This window comes from Bos taurus, chromosome 23, assembly GCF_002263795.3.
Source record: "Bos taurus isolate L1 Dominette 01449 registration number 42190680 breed Hereford chromosome 23, ARS-UCD2.0, whole genome shotgun sequence".
NCBI classification, from domain to species: Eukaryota; Metazoa; Chordata; class Mammalia; order Artiodactyla; family Bovidae; genus Bos; species Bos taurus.
Window position 1 is genome coordinate 28,020,929 of NC_037350.1, and position 16,528 is coordinate 28,037,456.

The window sequence follows — 16,528 nt, forward strand, 5'->3', positions numbered from 1 at the left end:
GGTGGGATCCCAGGTGGGGCAGGGGCTGCAGCCGGTACCTGAGGGCAAGTTGAAATGCCCACATCTGTGCGTGGAGAGAGGACGGGGTGTCAGACACGCCAATACTGGGGAAGGCAGGAGAGTGAGGGAGCCAGGTGACTGGGCCCCGTGGTGAGAGTGGCTGCCCCAGAGTGGGCGGCCGCTGGGGCAGAGCGCCTTGGTTCCAGGTTAGGCAACGAGGAGCCGGAGCCGGCCGGCCAGCTGGCCCCTCGGCCACGGCACACTCCACACACTGCAGCCGGCCCTGCTGCTGAGTAGGCAGATGCTCAAACTGATTGCTTCAGCTCCTCCCGGCCACACCAACTTCCCCCAGGCACTTACCCCTCCGCCCCTCCTGCCCTCCCCACAGTGACTCCTGTCCTGAGAATGTCCTGCCCTGGCATAAAGGCCCCGGGTGTCCAGGAGCTGCTGTCAGTCAGGAGGCCACGCGGTCCAAGATGGGCTCTTCACGAGCATCCCAGATAGGGTGTGTGGGAGGGCGAGGGGTGCTGGCTTTGCTGCTGGCTGGTCTCCTCCTGCAAGGTAGGAGGTTGGGGCCCTGGGAGTGGGGAGAGTGGGGAGAGGAGGGAGATTCAGGCACGCAGACAACCGGTCAGGGAAGGCTGGAGGGATGAGAGTCCAGGAGAGGACTCAGAGAGGGGAGATTTGGGGGAGGGCTGGGGCTCTGGAACCTGAGGCTTGAGTCTAGAGGCTGCTCCTCACTGCCTTGGCACCTCAGGCAAGCTACTTAAACTTTCTGAGCCTCCTTTTCCGAAAGTTAAAAAATGAGCTTAATGTTAACACCTCGCTCTAGTTTCTCTGAGTCTCTAATTAAGTAATGCATGTGACACTGCTGTGGAAATTCTAGACGGTTATATGTTGATGGATATTGTTGTAATTATATTATTATTGGGGTGCTAGAAGATGAAGATTGGATATTTAGTAGTCATAATTGCTACCATTCATAGAGGCCCTTTTATATGCCAGAAACTATTAGCACTATATTTATTTTTAATTTTTTAACCATGCTGCGAGGCCTGTGGGATCCTAATTCCCTGACCAGGGATCAAACCCGTGCCCCCTGCGTTGGGAGCACAGCAGTCTTAACCAGTGGACTGAGAGGGAAGTTGCATGTACTAGCACTTTAAGTACATTAGCTTTTTTAATCAGTAGAACTGTGTGAGAGATTTGTTATTCCCACTCTGCAAAGGAGGACACAGAGCTTGGAGAGCTGAGGAAACTGGCTCAAGATTACAAATTAGAAGGCAGTTAAGCTGGGCTCCAAACCCCAGGCTGGGTGACTCTGGGGTCTCTACTGGGTGACCACAGCTGTGTGGCATGGGGGAGCAGGGGAGGATAGTGGGGTGCTGGCTGATTGGTGCAGTGGAGTGGAGGGGGCTGTGGGCAGAGCTGGGGGTTGGTGTGAAGGTGGATGTGTTGAATTTCTTTTTTAGGAGAGAATGGGGACTGCACAAATTGTGGAGATCTGGTTTTTGGTGGGGGTTGAAGGGGGAGTAATAAATCATGGAGGTTGAGGGAGGAGTAAATAAATCATGGATAACGCTGTCTGTTTTTGTAAAGCAGTTTCTAATAGATGATCACATCCAGTGGTCACAGTAACGCTGGGAGGAAGGCAGGGCCAATCTGGCCTCTCCAAATATATAAGCTGAAGCACATGGCTCTTGGGACTGGAGGGGGTCGAGGAGGGGAGCAGATGAAGGATGCGGGGAGGGTAAGCGGGGGTGAGGAACAAAGGGTCAGTTCCGGAAAGACAGTCGGATGTGGGTCTGGGGGCAGGCAGGCCCGCGGTACTGATGGAGGTCAGAGGCCTGGGGAGGGTTTAGTTCCATGTCCCTGGCCTGGGCTCGGGTGCAGTGTCCTGTTGCTGCGGGGGTACTAGCAGATTCTGAAGCAACAGCATGTGGCCCCGTGTCCTGGCCCCCGCCCAGGCTTGCTGGCATGACATACTGAGGTGGGAAGCAGGGTTTCTATCCTGCACCTGAGCCTGGCCTTTTGAGGGAAGCGGGTGACCGAACCATGGTCCCCGCGTGTCCTGCCCTTTACTGCAGTCCTCTGCCTTTCTCCTGTTCCTCTTTCCCCGTTTTCCTGTTTCCTTTCCCTGTTTCCCTGCTTCCTTTCCCCTGTTTCCCCTGTTCCTCAGCGTCCCTTTGGCTATTTCCCCTCGCTTCTCAGTCCTCCGTCATCTGTCTTTCTTCTCCTTCTGTTTGGTCCCGAGATCTCTCCCACCTCTCAGAGACTCACTCTGCCCTACTCTCTGTCTCTCTGGTGTTCTGTTTCTTAGACCTATTCGCTCCTGCCACTTCTTCATTCCCTCTCATCTTCCTCTGAGGCCTCCCGTTTTGGAGTCTCATATTCTTTTTCTCTGCTTGATCTCCGGCTTCCCTCCTGCCTCTTCTCCCAGAATAAGCTGCCATCTCATTTTTCTTCAGCTGTGAAAGCCACTTCTCTCTACCTTTTCCACCCCAGACTCTCTCCCTGGGCTCCTCTTGGGAGAGATCAGAGTGTCAGATGCCCGAGGTGGGCCTGGGAGGGGAGGGAGAAAGCCCAGTCTCTCTGGCCCTTACTAACCACTGCTTTCCTCACCAGGGACCTTGGCCAAGAGCATCGGGACCTTCTTAGACCCCTGCAAGGACCCCACACGTATTACCTCCCCCAATGACCCCTGTCTCCTGGGGAAGGGGGGCTCCAGCAGCTCCAGTGGTGGTTCCAGTGGCAGCTCTGGTGGTGGTTCCAGTGGAAGCTCCAGTGGCTCCAGTGGCAGTTCCAGCAGTTCCAGTGGTGTTTCCAGTGGCTTGAGTGGTCACCCCAGTGGTGGTTCCAGTGGCAGCTCCAGTGGCTCCAATGTTTCCAGTGGCCCCAGTGGCAGCTCCAGTGGCTCCAGTGGTGTTTCCAGTGGCTTGAGTGGTCGCCCCAGTGGTGGTTACAGTGGCAGCTCCAGTGGTGTCTCCAGCAGTGCCTCCGGCAGTGGCTCCACCGGATCCATTGTTGCCCATGGTGGTTCTTCTGGATCTTCGTTATTTAAGCCAGGAACAGGGTATTCCCAGATAAGCTACTCCTCTGGATCAGGCTCTTCTCTACAAGGTGCATCGAGCTCCCTCCCGTCAGGAAGCATCAGCTCCCCGTCAGGAGGAGGCTTGAGCTCTTCTGGTTCCCAAACCTCCTGGTTGTCCAGCAGTGGGGGCCAGAAGGTCAGCTCCAAGCTGCGGCCCTGTGGTCCCGACATCCCTGACTCTCCCTGCAGCGGGGGGCCCATCGTCTCACACTCTGGCCCCTACATCTCCAGCTCCCACTCTGTGTCTGGGGGTCAGAGGCCAGTAGTGGTGGTGGTTGAGCAGCATGGCTCTGGTGGCCCTGGTGGCCCCGGAGTGGGTCAAAGGGTCCCCTGCCTCAACGGAGGCCCTCCAGGAAAGCCCTGCCCCCCCATCACCTCTGTGGACCAATATGGCAGCTACGAGGTGGTGGGTGGCTCCTCCAACAGCTATCTGGTCCCAGGCATGACCTACAGTGGGGGCAAAATCTACCCGGTGGGCTACTTCACCAAAGAGGGCCCCATCAAAGGCTCTCCAGGGGTGCCCTCCTTTGCTGCTGGGCCCCCCATCTCTGAGGGCAAGTACTTCTCTGGCAACCCCATCATCCCCAGCCACAGCTCTTCTAGCTCCAATATCTACCAATCCGGAGCTTCCTCGACTGTGGTGTTCCAGCCAGTGGGCTCTGGTGGGGTCCAGCCCTGTGTGGTCGGCTCCTCGGGCTCTAAGGGGCCCTGCTCCCTCTCCAGCTCTGGAGTCTCCAGCAGTTCCAGCATTTCCAGCAGTTCTAGTTCATCTTTCCATCCCTGTGGTGGTGTTTCTCAGGGGCCCTGCTCCCCACCAGGCACTGGCTCCCTCAGCGGCAGCTCTAGCTCCCTATCTGGTGGCAAAATCATCCTTCAGCCCTGTGGCAGCAAGTCCAGCGCTCCTGGTCACCCTTGTATTTCTGTTTCCTCCTCGACACTGAGTGGGGGTCCAAATGGCTCTCCCCAACCTGACCCCTCAGCTGGTGCCAAGCCCTGTGGTCCCGGCAACTCTGGAAAGACCCCTTGTCGCTCCATCCGGGACATCCTAGCCCAGGTGAAGCCTCTGGGGCCCCAGCTAGCTGACCCTGAAGTTTTCCTACCCCAGGGAGATCTACCTAACAGTTCTTAAAGCAGATTTTGCCTCCACGCGTGTGCAGGCACACACACACACACACACACACACATTCCATCTCTCAAGTGGGAGAAGTTCAGGGGTAGTCCAGGCATGGGGTAGCTCAATTTCCCTCCTCCCTCCCAAAAGAGCTGCCCCTACTTCCCCCATCACCCCAGAGTGGTGGACTCTCCCTTATCACCTCTTCTTTTTTCACCTCCCCAAACTGTAGGCTCCAAATCCCTTTCCTCATTCTCTCTCCTTCTACTGCAGGGCCCCACCCCCTGCCAGATTCCCATTCCCCAGAATTTCCTCTGCCATTTCTTTGAGATGGTATAGTCTACTGGCTACCCCTACCCATTCAGATTCTTAACTGGGAACCCCCCGAAATCTCCTAGAGTAACTGTGATGCCTGGACAAGTCATCCCCTCCCCACCCTCATCCCAGCTTTGCCAAATAAAGCACAAACCAAACGATTATTTGAAAACAATGACCATTTTTCACTGATCTCATTCCACCATCTGGTCAACCAGCGAGATATGCTATTGGGTTCTCACACTCCCAGTTCCACTCCCGCCCTCCATTATAGAGCTCACCACGCCCTTTGTGAGTTCCCAAACACTCCTCCTTGTCTCTCAGACTCCATCTCAGTCCAGCACTCAGATGCTTCGCACCCTGCGTTGGGGAGATACCAGGCTCTCTGCGGAGACTGGGACAGCCTCCCTGCTCTCACTGGGTCCAGCACAGATGTTTCAATAAACTGTGAGAACTAGATTAGACTCTTCGCCTTCTTGGTGTCCAGGGTTTCCTCTTAGGACCTGGGTGATGCTCTCCTCTGCCTCTAAAGGTCCTGTGTCCCCCACTTTCATTTGTAAATTGGCCCTGGTATTTCTTACATCTTACATCTCCTCCCACAAAGGAGGAAAACAATAAATATTTATTGAACCGAAAGCAGGAGGTCAAGCAACCTTGGTCTCCCAGCTCTTTCCTCCCATGTCTCTTCTCTCGAACTCCCCAGGAAATTCATTCTCTCCACTGCCCATTCACCCGGGGGTCCTCCCCTCTCCTTACGAAGAGCCCTAATGATTCCCTCCCCGCCCCACACCCGGCTCCTTCTCCTCTACCTTTAGTTGGCCTCATCTTTCAGACGCCATCCTCTCTGGGTGTCCTGAGCATCGATTTCCTGGGTTTCTGGGACACCTGGAGCCTTGGGAAGGCTGGAACACAACAGCCCAGACCAGATTCCTGGGGACTGAGTAGGAGCCCAGGCGGGTGCTGTTTTGGGAGCTGTGGGTGGAGAGAGTAAAAGACGGAGAGTGCGGCAGCACGCAGGGTGTGCAGCCCAGCACGGTGACTCACTGGCCTACGGTGACAGGCCCCAGCCGGGGTAGAACACGGCCAGCAGTGTCCTTTCTGCCTGCACTCTCTTGCTGCCTCTGCTGTGGGTCTACAGTGAGAGCTGGAGAGGTGAGAGGGAAGCGCTACAGTGGGAAGGAGAGGTGGCCTCCCCCAGAGAACACCAAGATTGTGGAGAATGTACCGAGGGCCACGTGACTATGTCCTGGAGACAGCAGGGGAGACGCCAAGGCCGAGGCAGCTCTCACACCCCAAGGAGGGGACAGTGAACTGTGCTTATCCCTACAGGAAGGGCCTCAACCTGAAGCACAGGGCACCTCCCAGAGCCTCTGCTTGGCTGCAAAGGAACTGACCCCTGCCCTAGGAGCCACTTCATTCTCTCCTGTTGGGATGGTATTCAGTTCAGTTCAGTCGCTCAGTCATGTCCGACTCTTTGTGACCCCATGGATTGCAGCACACCAGGCCTCCCTGTCCATCACCAACTCCTGGAGTTTACTCAAACTCATGTCCATTGAGTTGGGGATGGTGTTAGCTGGCCCCAAATTTAGGACTGTTGTTGAGATTCCTGAACCAGCAGAAATATGTTATATTGATTAGAAATGACCTGGAGCAGTGAGTCAACCTGCAGGCTTGACTGAAGACAGAGGACGGCTCCAGAATAGTCCTGTCTGTGTTAGCACTGTGGAGTTGCCCTTGGTTACTATTACCTGGACTGCAGCGGACGACAGGAGTCAAGACCCTTGACCGCCACTGTGGGAGGGCTGCAGCCTCTGACCTGGACCTCTGGTTTCTGGTGTGATCCAGGTCAAAACGTTTTGTAAAACTGATGGATGTCACCCCCAAAAGGCTACTGTCCTGTACCCACTGGCCAGATCTGCATCTTTTCTTTTTTTTTTTAATTTTTATTGGAGTATAGTTCCTAGTTTAAAAAAATTAAGCATTATTAATATTTACATTAGGCTATTCAGGTTTGGGGCTTCCCTGGTGGCTCAGTGGTAAAGAATCCTTCTGAAAAGGCAGGAGCCTCAAGTTCAATGCCTGGAAGATCAGAAAGATACCCTGGAGAAGGAAGTGGCAACCCACTCCAGTATTCTTCTCTGGAGAATTCCGTGGACAGAGGAGCCTGATGGGCTACAGTCCATGGGGTCACAGAGTCAGACACTATTTAGTGGCTAAACAACAACAAATAGTTGACTTACAATGCTGTCCACCGACCAGATCTGGAAAGAAGTTCTTCCAGGAGTCAGCCAGCAGGGCCTGGGGATGAGGATGAAATGGTAAAGTCTAGCAGTTAATATTTTGGAGAAGGCAATGGCACCCCACTCCAGTACTCTTGCCTGGAAAATCCCATGGACAGAGGAGCCTGGTGGGCTGTAGTCGATGGGGTCGCGAAATGGTAAAGTCTAGCAGCTAATATTTAGACTTCCTGCAACAAGGGAAGCCTAGTCTGGGTGTGTCCTGGAAGCAAGCAATAGAGTAACAAAGGCATTTAGACACTTTTTATTGTAAAAATATCAAGCAGCTTTAAGAGTAGACAAAATAGTTAATGAACCCCTGTATTCTCATCACTCAGCCTTAACAATGATCAACTCCTGGTTACTTGACAAGAGCATATCAATGCCCTCCTCCTGCTTAGCGGGAAATATCTGTTCTCTTGCTGTCTCTTTCTCACTGTATCTCTTGTATTCTGTGGACATATTTGACCATCTGAGGTAGGCAGAATGGTGCCCTCCCCATCATCTAAGATGTCCATGTCCTGATGCCTGAAAACTAGAGTATGTGAGGTTACATAGCAAAGGGAAATTGTTTGCAGGTGGAATTAAGGTTGTTAGTCAGATGACCTTAAAATAGGAAGATTATCTGGGATTACTTGGGTGGGCCCGATGTAATCATAAGGATTTTTAAAGAGGGAAGAAGAGGAGGTCAGACTGACGCAGTATGAGACGATCCTGCTACTCCTGGCTTTGAACATGGAGGAAGTGGACCACGAGCCAAGGAGCCCGGGTGGCCTCTAGGAGCTGGAAGATGCAGGGAAATGGATTCTCCCCTGGGGGCCTCCAGAAAGGCTCTATCTGGACTTCTGATCTTCACAATTGTAAGATAGTAAATTTGTGTTGTAAGACATTCAGTTTGTGGTTACTTGTTATAGTAGCCATAGGAAACCAATATACCACCATCTTTTAAGGATGGGAACCAGGTCTATTTCCCAAGACACAGGGTCTTATCTAGGAGCAGCCCCTCAGATGGGGGCCACTTCTGTACCGCAGAAGCTCCTGCAGTTCGAGGTCACGATGATGGAGCTTTGGGGATACATGAGAAAGTGCTGGAAGGCATAATCTGGATCCCAAACAGAAAGAGAATCAAGTGTTTCTATTGCTAAGAAGTGAAGAGATGGAGACCCCAAGGGTGAAGGTCCTCATGTGCTTGGCATAGGGAACCAGGAAGAGTAGGGCTGGCAACCAGCGATGAGCCGCAAGCCAGAACACCTGGATTTGGAAGGGGTGGGGAGCTTGAGGAAAAGAGCAGGGTGGGAACACCTAGCTTCCCTGGGTCTTTCAAGTGGCACCTGTTGCCACAGAATGAATTAGAAATGAGGGTGGAATGTGGGGATTTATTGTCTCCATAACCACTGGCTCAGCCTGTTTTTGGTGTCCCCCACCCCACTGACAGGATAAAGGGCTGCATGTCTAGGGGCTGAGGGAGACGCAGAGCAAGATGCAGGGCTGCGTGGTGGGGAAGCGGGCTCCCCTGGGGCTGCTCCTGGTCTGTCTTCATCTCCCAGGTAGAGAGGCTGTGCCGCTCCTTGGACAGGAGCAGACTAGGGGGCCTCAGGGGAGCTGGGATTGAGGGAAGGGGTAAAGGTGGGAGGCTGTACACTTGGGTCCCTGAGGAGGTAAGAGCTGGCTCAGGGAAAGTGAAGGGACTTGAAACAAAGGGGCTCAGGGAATCAGGGAGGAGAGGGCATTGGGACCAAACATCTGGTCCACTGGCTGCCTCCTCTTCCCCTTCCCCCTCCCCCAGGCCTCCTTGCCCGGAGCATCGGTGTGATGGAGGAGAAAGTTCCTCGAGACTTGGGGATCAGCTTGCCTCTGCTGGGACCATCTCCCTTGACCGGCCCCTCCAATGCCGAGCATCCTCAGCCCAAACCAGCCCCTGGGCCTAATGATTTGGCCAGGGCTGCTCTGAAGCCCAATCCTTCTCCACCGCATGGCTCTCAACCTGTAGGAGGTCCTGGAGTGCAGGGGTGGCCCCGCTCTGGAGGGCTGCTCTCCATGGACTCCTGGCCCTCGGAAGACCCTTGGCCGATGCTGGCAGCTGCGGTCGAGGACCACGTCGGGGAAGTGCTGCCCGGAGAACTGTCTTACCTTTCTAGGGTGGCTGCCCTCCCCGTGGGCAGCAGGCCTTGGCCTGCAGGGCCCTCTGCACACCCCGGAGACCCCTCACCTGAGTCCTCACTCTTCCACCGGGACTCTGAGTCTAGACGGCCATTCCGTCCTAATGTGCTGGGCTCCCTGGGAGACATCCTTGCCCGATCCCCACTCTGGGCTCTCATCAACAGAATAAGACGGCCACTTCTGCCTGGTCACCCCTGGGGGACCCTGAATCCCAGTACATCCTGGGGAGGTGGAGGTCCTGGCAGTGGATGGGGAACAAGGCCCATGCCATACCCTGTGGGAATCTGGGGTAACACTCATCAATACCCAAGTACCAGCTGGGGGAATATTCCTCTATACCCAGGTATTAATCAGTTTCCTCCCAGAATTCTCCGTCCTCCTGGCTCCTCTTGGAGCATCCCAGCTGGCTTCCCCAGTCCTCAAAACCCTGGGTCACAGTGGAGTTAGGAGGGTGACAGGTGGGGAAAACCCCAGTTAGAAGTCAGAGGAGGAAGTCCGGCTCCCTCCCCTTGTGGCATGAGCTAAATCAAGACCCTATCAGTTGTTTTCTAGCATCATCCCCACTGTCACTGCCTCCCTGCTCTCCCTGCGCTGATCTCCAATAAAACACAGCACTTACTGAATCCACTCCTTCTCGGTGTCTTTGTTTCTGGGTGAAAACTGGAGTTTTGTCCATCCCCATTTTCTAGTCATCTCCATGTCCCCCCAGGGTCCTCCTGATGCTCTCTTCCCATCCCCATCCTTTGCAAGAGATCAAAGCCCAGGTGTCTGAGGGTAGGGCCTCCTGGTCTCACCTGGGCCAGGTGGGAGAGCTGGCTCCACTGTCCTGGACTCTGAAAGGGGGAGGAAGGGCAGCAGGACTAACTGGGATGGCACCTGTGGCAGGAGGGAAGGATGAGGTCCAAGTGGGGAGTGAATGCCCTTTCATTCAGAGACACAGAGGGTCAGAGAAAGTCATTTAGTCTGCATTTGTCTTTCTTCCCAGAAAGTCACGGTTCTTGGAAGTGAAGGAGGCACTGATCTCCTCCCTTACATGCATCACTTGGTACATTGTGCCCCAAAGAATCACGGGCTTAGGGCATTTGCTGAACAAAGGGCAGACCTCTATAGAAGAAGAAAGAAAGGGAGAAGGGACAGGAACAGAGAAACATGGAGCCAACAATCCCGCCTGTGGCTGCGTTTGATGCTTTTATCCCCACGTGATGACATGGCTTCTTCTTTTGGTCACACTGCCCTCCCTCTGGTTTTCCCAGGAGCTCTGCATCCTTGTACAGGAGTTGGAGTGCGGTGATGAAGGCTCACTCTAAGAAAGTGCAGAAGGAAGTTAACAGAAGTTGGTGGGGGTGATGAGATTTCTAGAAGCTGCAATCCCTGGTGTCCACCCATGTCTTCCCATCACTAACCACACGACCCTCTATCACGTCAACCTCTTCCCTCAATCCTTTCCCCACCCTGGACTCTCAGTTTCTCCCAGTGCTGGGGCAGGCGATTCTGGTTCTGATTTAAGCACCTGTCATTTCCACAAGCCCAAGTTCATTCTCTCGGGCTTGGTCTCATTTCTCTCTGTCCCTCCCTCTGGCTGCCTCCTTCTAAGCCACTTCTATTTGCACTTTTCTTTATTTTTTTGGTTACACCATGGCTTGACTGACCTTAGTTCCCCAATAAGAGATTGATTCCACACCCCTTGCATTGGAAGCACAGAGTCTTAACCACTGGACTGTTAGGGATTTTTAAACTCTGTGTCAGCACTCCCCTCCTCTGTTCCCACAAGCTCGGCCAGAAAGGGGCTTTGTTTGGTTCACCGAGGAACTGCCAGCACCATGGACAGCGTCTGGACCGAGGTCAGCGCTCAGCAAACACTGAGTCAACAGTCTCTCCGACTCCTGTTTTTTCTCTTCTTCCACTTTATTCCTGAGCCACAAGCCTGCAGGCAGACTCCTAGATGCTACCCGTCCAGTAGCATCTGGACTGCTACCGTGCCCTTCCCAGAGCCTCACTGACATCTCCCCAACAAAGCCCTTCTCAGTCTGGAATGCCCTGTACATTCCATTCTTTAACCTTCATTAACAACTCTGAGGAAGGTGTTGTAAGCAAGATAAAGCAACTGAGGCTCAGAGAGATTAAGCAATTTACACAAGGTGACACAGCTAGCATGTGACAGAGTCAGTGACTCAAACCAAATATTTCTTACTATCTGTCCAGGGAGTGTTCAGGTATAATATGCAATTAACAAAAACCCATCTAATTTTTATTGAGTACCTGCTATGTGCCAGACTCCGGATGAGATGCTTTCACAATACCCTCCAGCTAATCCCCAAAACAATTCCACTGGTTTGGCACTGCTGGCCCATTATACAGGTGGAGATACTGACGCCCAGATAGGGAAGTGAGCCAAGGCTGACAGGGTAACATAGAGCCGAGGAAGTGGACTTTGTCCACTACTCGGTGCTGATGGAGGGTCCTGGGTAGCTGTGGTCAGCTTTGTTGGACTGGTCTTTGCTTTAAGTTTGTTGCTATTTAAAATAGTGGGATTGGCCAGCAATCTGTGATATAATAAATGTCCTGAGGTTTGCAGTGAGAGATGCTGCTCATGTACTGATTTGTATGCTTCTTGTTGTTGCTCAGTTGTTGAATCGTGTCTGGCTCTTTGCGACCCTGTGGACTGCAGCACCCCAGGTTTCCCTGTCCTTCCCCATTTCCCAGAGTTTGCTCAAACTCAAGTCCATTGAGTCGGTGAGGCCATTCAACCATCTCATCCTCTGTCATCCCCTTCTCCTCCTGCCTTCAATCTTTCCCAGCATCAGGGTCTTTTCCAATGAATCAGTTCTTTGCGTCAGGTAGCCAAAGTATTGAAGTTTCAGCTTCAGCATCAGTCCTTCCAGTGAATATTCAGGGTTGATTTCCTTTAGGATTGACTGGTTTGATCTCCTTATAGTCCAAGGGACTCTCAAGAGTCTTCTCCAGCATCACAGTTCAAAAGCATCAATTCTTCGGCACTCAGTCTTCTTTATGGTCCAACTCTTATACACATACATGCCTACTAGAAAAACCATAGCTTTGACTATATGGATTTTTGTCAGGAAAGTGATGTCTCTGCTTTTTAATATGCTGTCTAGGTTTGTCAGAGCTTTACTTCCCTGAATTACAAGGCAGAGTCTTAACCACTGGACCACCAGGCAAGTTCCATTATGCTTCTATTAGTGGTTAACTGGTGGAAGTGGTGCCTGGAGTAAAGTCATTTCTTCTGCCCCAGGAGGGAAGGTCCCATAGTAGAGTGTGCTTGTCTGGAAGCTGGAAGATGAGGTTCCCCTTCCATGTGCCTGGACAGCTCTCTCAGCTGTGTCAGTTTAGCTGATCACTTGCCTCTGCAGACCTTGGTTTGCTCATCTGTAAAATGGGATGAAAGCAGATGTCCAATCTACTTCACAAGGTTGTTATGAAGTTTAAGATAATAATAAAGTATATTAGAGACTGGAAAATGGAGCATTTGTGAAGATTAGAATGCAAGATGTTGTCTCAGTTCAGGAGGTCCTGCTGGCATCACAGAGAAGGCAGTATCTATAGTTGACATCACAATTGATTGTTGGGTGTGGTGTGATGCTTCCCCCTGGGAATTACACCCAAGAGAATTATCCCAAGATCAAGAAAGGAGAGTTGGCTTCTACTTGAACTAGTTCATTCCTTGAACTGTTCTCTTAGATGTTTTTCACTTATGCACTTTCTGGTGGTCGTAATAATGGCATTGATTTATCACATATATACCATGAACAAAACCTGTTACAGGGTCATCTTACTTCTCACAACAATTCTAGGATGCACTTACTCTGATTATTTATATTTTACAGGAGAAGAAACTGAGGCTCAGGAAGGTTAGGTAATTTACCAAAGGTCACAGCCAGTGACGGGGAAACTTAGGTATGGTACCATTTGGAAATAGCAAGCAAAGGCGGGCAAACTGCACAGAGCAGGTGAAAGCGGGATTCTCCAGCTCCCATGGCTTAATCACCACCTGGAATCCTTCCTTCGACAAGTTTATCTTCACCCACTTTCATGTCATCTGAAGACCAGCAGCCAGGCTAGTAGTTTTCTCTCTCCCTCAAGACCAAATGTCTCCTGTGTTCCTCTCATTCCACTGGAAAGATGTCCCATATTGCTTACTTATACCTCTTTATTTCTTTCTTCCTACCTCCCTTCCTTCCTTTCCATTTTTTGGGTACTTCCAGGATCTTAGTTCCCCGACCAGGGATTGAATCTGCGCCCTTGGCAGTGAAAGTGCTGAGTCCTAAGCACTGGACCCCCTGGGAACTCCCTCTACCCCTTTCTAGGTTGGCTTTCCCCTTTTGCTGTCAGGAAACTGGTGAACACATCCAGAAGACACTCTTATGAACCCAGATTGTCACACCTGACAGTGAGCACACCAGCCCTCGGGAAGACTGGCCACATGCCAGGGTTTCTAGTTCTGTCCACTCACAGAATATCCTGGTCAAGGAGGTCTGTACAGGGACTTCCCCGGTGGTCCAGTGGCTAAGACTCCAGGCTCCCAATCCAGAGGGCCGGGGTTTGATCCCTTGTCGGGGATCTAGATACCACGTGCCACAACTAAGAGTTTGTATGCTGCTAAAGATCCTGCAGGCCACAGCCAAGATTGCAGATCCAGTGTGCTGCAACTAAGACAAGTTTCAGCCAAATAAATAAATATTAAAAAACCCACAACTCACTCTAACCTCTAGGAAAAAAAAAAGGATTTCTCTGAGTGGAGATGGGACTGATGGAGAGTAAATATGAATGAGCCAAGGGGGAGATTTTGAAAATGGAGAAGCTTCAGTCATATGAAAAATGGATGCAGAAAAGGGCTTCAGATTTGTGGGCTGCTGACTCCAGCTGGACAAGTCACCTGGAGAGGAAATGACTCCTCAGATGCCTCCTCAGGGCCTGGCACAGTACACGTTTCATGCACAGGGAGGGGCTTTTGTTTAATTATTAAATTTGTTTCCTGTTTGTGCCCTTCTTTCTCACAGGGGGATCCTCATGGCCTCTGGCCTGGGTTGTTCCGGCCATCTCCTGATCAGCCTCTTACACACAGGCCTTGTCTCCTCCAGCTCATCCTAAGTCAGCTGGAGCTGGGGAGGGCAGAGAACCAGGAGGTATGGTTTAAAAGGTATAGGCTTTCAGACTTACAAGATGAAAAGAGTTACGTGATGGATGGTGATGATGGCTCCATAACAATGCAAATGTTTTTAATATTACTGAACTGTACACTTAAAATGGTTAAGATGGTGTATTTTATGTTATGTGTATTTTATAATAGTAAAACTTTGAAAAAGTCAGCTCTAGTCAGGCCACTCCCCTGTTCAAGTATCAGCCAGCTGCAGAGCCCAGAACCTGCACCGAAGGTCATCACCATGTAGCCAACTGCCCCTCTGACTTCCTCTGTTCCTCACCCTCATTCCTGGCCCTGCTCTCTGCCAGGGCAGACACTACTGGAGGAACCCAGAGAGGCTTTAGAACTGATGAATGCATGTAAGCAAGCCAACACCTAGCTCCCTGCCCTGCACACCCACCCAGAGCCCAGCCTTCAAGCCCCTGGCCATTCTGTACCCTTACTCCTGTCATCCACCCCTCTTCTCAGTGAAAATGTGGAAAGAAAAAAAAAAAAAGAGAGAGACATACAGCTAGATCTCTTTCAAGTAGTATATTCATGGAGAAAGTTCTGTCAGGATGTTATTCAGCGGTTACTCCCTGCTAGTGGAAGCTAGTAACCACAGGCACTGTTCAAACTTTTTCAAGGAGCAAATACATACAACACTAGTTTTACAATGAAAACAAACAAACCAAACCAACAAACAGGCCAACCCATCTGTAAATGACTCCTGGTTCAAGAAGTCTTTCCTGACCCCTCACTGAACTCTCCTGCCTTTTGCCTTTTTTGTGACATTGAATTATCTATGGTTATGACTGCTGTAACTAATGGGCCAGGTATTAAACTCTCCAAACCTCAGCTTCCTAATCTGTATAAGGGGGATAGTCAGTTCCCATGTGATAGAATTGTTGAGATGACTCAAACAAATAACTGCTTGTTAAATGCTGACCCTATCTGCCAGAATAAGAACTTAATAAATCTTTGGTTGCTTTTACTATTTTTTTAAAAAAATTGATTTATTTACTTTTATTTTTTGGCTGTGCTGGGTCTTTGTTGCTGCGCGTAGGCTTTCTAAATTTGCAGCGAGCATGGACTACTTTTCATTGCAGCGCTCAGGCTTCTCATTGCGGTGACTCTTGTTATGGAGCGCAGGCTCAGCAGCTGTGGCTCATGGGCTTAGCTGCTCCACAGCATGTGGGATCCAACCAGAACAGAGATTAAACCTGTGTCCCCTGCATTGGCAGATGGATTCTTAACCACTGGACCACCGGGGAAGTCCTGCTCTTACTATTATTATAATTTATTCTAATTCCAAACAACCTTCCAATGTAGGCATTATCAACATTATAAATGATGAAAATAAGGCTCAGAGAGGTCTGGTAACTCAGAGAGGCCTAAACTCACACAGCTAATAAAGGGCTTCCTTTACTAGTTAGATGGAAGTTCATCACCCATGAGTGAAAGTTGTAGCGAATTTGCACAATACATGAGGGACACCATCTGGGGAAGGAATTGTAGAGGTGCTAAGGAAGTTTAGGAATAACTAAATCCAAACAAAGAAAACATGCCTGGCTGGAGACTATAACTCAGGAAGAAAAAATTGATTTCAGGGTACTGGACTCTATTTGAAGAAAAAAATGTGGCTGCAGAAAAGGGTGAACTTCACGGGATCCAGGAAAGGGAGACCCAGGGGATATGAATTGTGAGTTGTTTAATTGCTCCCTGTAGGGAGACAGGCTTGTTCTGGCCATGAGCATTCTTTCTGTTGTAACCTACTGTTAACCACACCAAATGGCTGTGATGTCAAGTGTATAATAGCACTGAACTAATTCATGCTCTACGTATCAAAAGATGGGTGGAGAGAACTTCTTATGTCAGTTTGATAAAGAGTTCATGATTACACTAGAATCCCTTGATGGGTTAAGCTGGACCTACAGCAGAGGCACATGGATTGCGTTATTCTGAGAGACTCTGCCTAAACATGGTACCACCAGCCATCACAGGGACACTGGAAGAAATAAATAAATCCTGTGAAACTTGTATTCATGATAAAGATGTGGCCGGGATTTTGTTCACTTTATCCCACCATTTCTATGGGGACCTCCTTATCCCAGGAAAAGGAATAGCTCTGCATCTCCTGAGAAACTCTGGTCTCTTTTTAGTTTATAGACGTTGAGTGCCAGGTAATGGCTGTGTTTCCCTCTTTGAACTGGCTGCTAGAGAGCTCAGTTACAAATCTGTAGTTTTCCTTCCAGCATGATGTTTATATTAACCTTACTCTTGGTTTTATCTCATTTTTCTAACTCTTCATTTCCCTGGTTGTAATTTTTATTGTTTAAGCTATTTTAGATTATGTTTGTTTTAACAAGGCCCTCCTCCAGGGGAAATCTTCCTGACCCAGGGATTGAACCTTCGTCTCCTGCAGCTCCTACATT

The 16,528-nt window shown here is 50.7% G+C and overlaps 2 protein-coding genes across 2 annotated transcripts; both read left to right on the plus strand.

Moving 5' to 3' along the window:
- The first annotated feature begins 471 nt into the window (after positions 1–471).
- On the plus strand, positions 472–4,689 carry CDSN (corneodesmosin). The gene is given in 2 exon segments (NM_001077950.1): positions 472–561; positions 2,626–4,689. Coding segments are annotated over 2 exon segments (1,680 nt in total). The 5' UTR covers positions 472–476; the 3' UTR covers positions 4,221–4,689.
- Positions 4,690–7,667: 2,978 nt separating this feature from the next.
- On the plus strand, positions 7,668–9,400 carry C23H6orf15 (chromosome 23 C6orf15 homolog). The gene is made up of 2 exons (XM_002697351.6): positions 7,668–8,340; positions 8,580–9,400. Exons 1-2 carry the CDS (start codon positions 8,274–8,276, stop codon positions 9,398–9,400), a joined length of 888 nt encoding a protein of 295 aa, XP_002697397.1. The 5' UTR covers positions 7,668–8,273.
- Positions 9,401–16,528: the final 7,128 nt, after the last annotated feature.